This window comes from Mirounga angustirostris, unplaced genomic scaffold (genome assembly GCF_029215605.1).
Source record: "Mirounga angustirostris isolate CCGP_5_RB_7025 unplaced genomic scaffold, mMirAng1.0.hap1 SCAF_16, whole genome shotgun sequence".
NCBI classification, from domain to species: Eukaryota; Metazoa; Chordata; class Mammalia; order Carnivora; family Phocidae; genus Mirounga; species Mirounga angustirostris.
The window spans coordinates 44254968-44261021 of record NW_026991724.1 but is presented as its reverse complement, the minus strand read 5'-3'; the positions used below and the strand labels follow the sequence as shown (position 1 = coordinate 44261021).

The 6054-nt window shown below is 41.9% G+C and overlaps 1 protein-coding gene across 16 annotated transcripts in view; it reads left to right on the top strand.

Annotated features, from left to right (window-relative positions):
• The first annotated feature begins 945 nt into the window (after positions 1–945).
• The window catches only part of ZNF382 (zinc finger protein 382), a 28176-nt gene continuing 23067 nt past the window's right edge, over positions 946–6054 (top strand). For 3 of the 16 annotated variants that reach the window (XM_045891376.3, XM_054511582.2, XM_045891370.3), the window contains exons 1-2: positions 1280–1410; positions 3558–3631. In XM_045891376.3, the coding sequence (XP_045747332.1) occupies positions 3623–3631 (9 nt within the window). In that variant the 5' untranslated portion in view covers positions 1280–1410; positions 3558–3622. The other 13 variants (XM_064581366.1, XM_045891374.3, XM_045891371.3 and 10 more) reach the window with 7 other exon arrangements.

The window sequence follows — 6054 nt, the reverse complement described above, 5'->3', positions numbered from 1 at the left end:
AACAAGAACACACTTCCTCATCACTAGCAAGCCCCCATGATATGTATTAAACACACACTAATGGAAGTCTGAGAAAGACTGGAATACTGTTGACTCTTCCTTGTATCATTAGGAAAACTAAGGTTCACTGAAGCCTGGGACTGGAATCTGTTTCTATGTTCACAGCAGTTTTCTGTCAACAGAGCTGTAAAAATGCTGTGGATCTGCAACATGCAGTCTGACCCCACAGAGCTGCCAAGGGGAAGATTCAAAGAAGTAATCCTACTCTTGGTGCCTCAGTATCACGTCTTCCCACGACCCTACCTTGGGGGCAATTCCAGCTGTAAAATCGCCACAATAAACACAGGGCTATGCTTTTTTAATTGTAACCTTCATTCTAGGTCTCAAATGTTCAACTTTCCTTTGACAGCCATTTTTGTGCAACTAGCATTTCTGTGCAGTGTGGTTATAGGATGAAATGACAGAGACAGTGAAAGAAAACCCCGTACAAAAAATTCCAAGTGGAACTTACAATTGGGTCCAGAATAGGCTATACTTAATGTACTCTATTCCTTCACTACGTTAAGCACTAGGCTGGACAATACATACAGGGTGCACTGATGAAGGCATGAAGGCAACAAAGGCCATCCTTTAGAACAGGGGGCCCCTGTGGTTAACTAGGGGCTCGAAGTCTCTCACAAGCACAGAATGAATCACACGGGGATCTTGTCCACAGATTCCTCAGCACGAGAACTGCAAAAATGAAGCCCTACCTTACCTAAAAATAAAAAAGCCACACTAAGCCATTTCTCATTAGCCTCCGGTTGGTCACAATAGAGCTCTCATGGGATCACTCGATCACAGTACAACACAACTCACAGTCACAGCTGACCATGGTCATAAAAAAGGCTCCGCCCCCACACAGTCCCGGGAGCCTAATGTGCACCACTCAGGGCCTCCCCACCGTGCGCGCGCGCACACATACACACACTCTGACACACACATACACTCATCACATCCCACACCTACGCAGCCACACAATCACGCACACACACACACACGCACACACTCACCTTCTCCACACAGGCCTGACGCTCCTGCTCCACCTGCTCATTACGCGCCTGGGAAACTCCGGACCTCCCGCGGTGAGCTCCTCCCGCACCCAGACCCCGGTCACTTCAACTCACCACACGGAAAACGGTGACCTCAAGCGTAGCGGGAAATGAACACGAGGCTGAGATTCACTAGCTCCCCCAGGGCCTGTGAGAAACGCAGACTACCCTGGAAGAGCGCGGACGTTGACACGAACAGTCCCGGGAGCCGGTAGCTCAGACAGCTGGGCTACTAACGCGCCGCCCCGTGGACTCCTGGGAGCTCCGGCCCACGCGGGAGTGCGCAGGCGCAGATGACTGATCCTTGGCCGGGGGTGAGGTTGGTAGGTCCTAGGGGCTCTGAGGAGGCGGGAACCCGGAGCTCGGACCGGGAGGGCAGACTAGGGAGCCGGTCGCGGAGGGGAGGCCAGGGAGGAAACAGGGAGTTCAAGCGGGCCTGGTAATTCTGAGGAGGGAACCGGAACTGAGCCCACGGTAACCAGACACTCGGATCTGTGCGAGCGGGGCCTCGGGCGTGGTCCGTGGGCGTGACCCTGAGGGTGACAATCGAGTTTGACCTGAAGCGAGCTCCGCGCGGGGAGGGTTTTGTCTGTTTTGAGCCCGAGGAAGCTCCATCGCTGGGAGCGGGGCCTCAAACAGCGGGCGCTGTGTGTGTGTGTGTACCGAATTGAGGCGGCCTCCTGTGCCCAACCTGCTGCGTTTTGGGTGCCTGCTACTCTGAGAGATGTTGGGACCGAATGTGTGTGAAAAGTGGACAGAGTTGTGTTGCTGCCTCGGGTTTCCTCCTTACGTGTCTAATTTTAGAGTAGGTGGGAGTCCTGCTTGATACTATAGGTGACTATGGAGAAGCGAAAGTGATTTTGTGACTTTGCCTGGAATTATGCAATGTGCATGTAGAATGACATATGGGTACTGTGAGATGGTGGTTTTCTGAAGTAAGTTTGGTTGAATGTAACTGTGCATGTGTTTGTAACCTACTGTTATTATTTGTGATGGTTTTGTGATTGAGAAACTGTGCATGACCACTGTTTAGTTGGGTGTTTAAGATTTGATTATCTGAAGAGTGGTCGTTAAGCCTGTCTCCAAAATTGTACCTCAATAGCAGTTTAGCAAATAGAGGTATAAGTATTGGAAAGGAAGAGGTAAGATTTCATTCCCCAGATGGTAAGATTCATTACAGAGAAACACTATGTGAACTAAAACCAATGTGTTGAAATTAATAGTGTTCTGTGAATAGCAAGCAGTAAAAAACAATCTTTGCTCATAACTAGTACTTTCAACACTATGTATGAGTGAAGTTTCCTGCTTCTGGATGAAATCAGTGGTAGGGTCAATAGCTTCTTCAGGCATTCCAAGATTAAAAAGTATTTGGTATACTTTTAATCACAAGGTCAGTCTCATTTTAATAGTTAAAATAGTTTGCTAATTAAAACATTCACTGTAGCAGTCAAAACTTCAGACTTCACTTAGCATTGTATCATCTTCTCTTCAGGAAGCCTATAGAGTGGAAGGATCAATTTCTTTTCTAGTTCCATACCTGTACTACTAAAAAGTGTTGTTCAATAGTTAATCCTTAAATTAGCTATAAGTAAATAATAAGTTAATTTTCAATAATTAATTATGCTTATTAATTAGTGTGATACAGGTGAATCAATAAAGATTAAGTAAAGGAACTTAGAGTTCAGAGATTCTCAAGCATATAGGGATATGTAATATATGATAGAGATCGCATTTCACATTAATTGAAAAAATATGGATTACATAATATGTAGTATTGCTAAACAAGAAAACATACAACAAAAAAACTTCACAAGGTAAAAACACTTTAATAGTCATATGAGCAACTAAGAAAAATTATTTGCAATTTAAAATAAAGGGTTTACTAAATAAAAAAGGAAGATAATATCAATTAGGAAATTAAAACATATGAGAAAAATAGACATTATAAGAAGATGCCATCATAGAAAAGAAATAAAAGGAGCTTATTCTCTCATAATAAGAAATATGTAAGCTAGAACTACAATATATATCTGATAGGCAGAGATTAAAAATTTATTATCAACGGCATTCATCAGGGTGTGGGGAGGTATTCTGTGCTGATACTAACAGTGTAAATTGGTAGAAATCCCATGAAGAACTATTTGGAAATACATGACAAACCTGTCTTCCATGGGAAATGGAAGGTAGAGCTGCAGAGGGAAAAGCACAATGTTCCCTCTCTCTCTCCAGCAATGACAGATTGCCCAGATCCATTCTAATTCATGAAGAGACTAGGTTTCTTGTGGTTAGGGAGCAGGAATTGCCCTTTTCCCCACTAACCTCCAGCTTGGATATGTGTGGGTACACAGAGTGGGCAAGTGCTGAAACAGTGAAAATTGATGCAGATTTAACTGAATTATTCTGGGAGATCTAAGTCAAATATGGTTTCACATGGCTCTTTGTATCCTCCCATCTCTGCCTTCTCAGGATTCTTCCCTTTTCCAAAAGAAAGGCTCAAAAGAGAAGGTTCATCTCTTGCAAATCTCAAAGCCATGCCTCAGGTGAGATGATGTTTCCTCTCTTTCTGAAATAAGTTGTTTTCAGGTGATATAAACATTTGCTTCCCTATCCTTAAATTTCCGGGATGTTGGCATTTGCTTCCATGAAACTGGTCTCCAGTAGGGCAAGCAAGTGGCCTAAGTGCAAAATGTAAGGAGTGCTCATAGGGTTGTGCATCCCTAAATTGTGCATCCTACGTTCCTCACCTTCCCTACCTAGTTACAGACCTGTTCCCAGTTTTTCTTATTCCAACCAGATAAACATAAGCCTTTCCCATGTGTATCTTCTTGTTGTAGCCAATGTTTACATACTGACTTGGTATATTATTCATCATCTCCTTTCTTAGTCTTCTCACAAAAGTACTGCTGGAACAGAAATGTATTATTTTGATTAAAAAGGGAATATATCGGGGTGCCTGGGTGGCTCAGTCGTTAAGCATCTGCCTTCGGCTCGGGTCATGATCCCAGGGTCCTGGGATCGAGCCCCGCATCGGGCTCCCTGCTCGGCGGGAAACCTGCTTCTCCCTCTCTCTCTGCCTGCCGCTCTGCCTACTTGTGCTCTCTCTGTGTCAAATAAATAAAAATAAAAAAAATAAAATAAAATAAAAAGGGAATATATTACTTTACTGAATCTATCCATCTTTAATGAATCTATCTTGTCTAGACACTGATTTGAGATCTAAGTTGTGAGGAGTCAAGGAGCAGACATGGAAAAACTTTGATCATCTCCACTCACCTAGGTTTTGCAATGATACAGTGGGAGGTAGAATTGGTAAATTACATCATTAGCTTGTGGTAAGATGTCTTGTTGTGTGAGGTTTCCAAGATAGAGATTGGCTTGCAAGCTTGTACAGAAAATTGTGATTTTGCATTCTCCCCTGTGATCCTCCTGTGCATTTTATCCAATTCGTACAAACGGTGGCCGGCCAGTGAAAACCTTTCCAGTATTTCAATGCTGTTACAGATTTATTCTTATCTTTTTAGTTTCTTCTAATTTTTCATATGTGGGTGCAGCAGAATGAAATGCATATGCTAGTCCATTCTTGAAACATTCTACTTTGAATCAAAGGTGGTACTTTTTCCTGTTTTCATGTCTTTCAGAAAATTCCTCTTCATCCACCCATCTTCAAAATACTGATTTTCCCCAGATGCCAGTTGGTTCTCTTCTCTTCACTGTCTCTTTTTCTCTATGCACAGATCCACTCTAAAGGTTATACTGATCTAATTCTAGTGACTCTCAAATACCTCTCTCCATCCTAGACTTCTATTCAGAGTGTCAGAATCATATATCCAATCTCCAAAAGTTATGACCACCTGAATGTCCCTTAGACACTTCAAGTACATTTCCAAGGTCTACTTCATTACCTCCTTTGGCCCAGCTTATTCTTTCTTCTGTTTTCCATTTCCATTTTCTAGTCTCAGCACCTCCCCACTTGCCTATGCAGGTAACCCAAGAGCTATGCCTCTTTTTTCCACTCTACAACCAATTTATGACCAATTCTGTTGCAACCCATTATACACTAACCAGTTTTCCCCTCTCTAGACCACTAATATCACCTTAATCTAGGAAACATCTCTAACAATGGTTACTTAATTGTCTTTCCCACTTAACACACCTCAAGCCTTCTCCAGTCTTCAAGAGTATTGCCTCTAAAGTACAAATTTTATCAGATAACATATGTGCTATTTAATATTTCTTTATACTCCACAAAGCAGCAGACCAAGCAAAGTGGGGTACGCATTAGAATGGAATGTATAAGACAGTGTATCGGAAGGGAGGAAAATACTAACAGATTGCATTCAAGAGCAGATCATCAACTCTGTGGATTGCCATTATTGCTGACTGATGACTTATAAATAAATATAAATATGTTGAGAGCGTTCTCAGTACATTTTTAAGACCACTGCTCTGTAGGAAAGAATTTAGTATTATTTGATAAACATGCGCACTGCCTAGCTCATTATATGTTTTTCTTCTTAGAGCTCAAAGAATCTTAACATACCGTGTCTTTTGCTGTTTCCTCAATTTACTAACTAATTTTCCTCTCCTCATGAATTTTAAAAGCTGATGCCCTGTACAAAGCAAATTCATTGTGAGGACAAAATTTTGATGTTCTCAGTGAAGCCTTGGAATACAAAATGAAATTTTTCTTCACTTCATAGCACTTTCCCTTGTACATATTTCTGTCATTCATCTGTAATATCTCTTGGGTATATGTATTTATATGTATGCCTCTCACTTAACCTGTAACTTCTCATGAGCAAGGCCAGGGTTTTATTCATTTTGGTCCACCAGGCAACCAGTCACATTTAAGGCAAATAGTATAATCTTATATATTTTTAGCATGAGATAGTAAGTAAATACAGAATGTATTATAAGAGAGAATTTTCTACAATAGAAAACACAAAATAAGAAAACTAGTCTG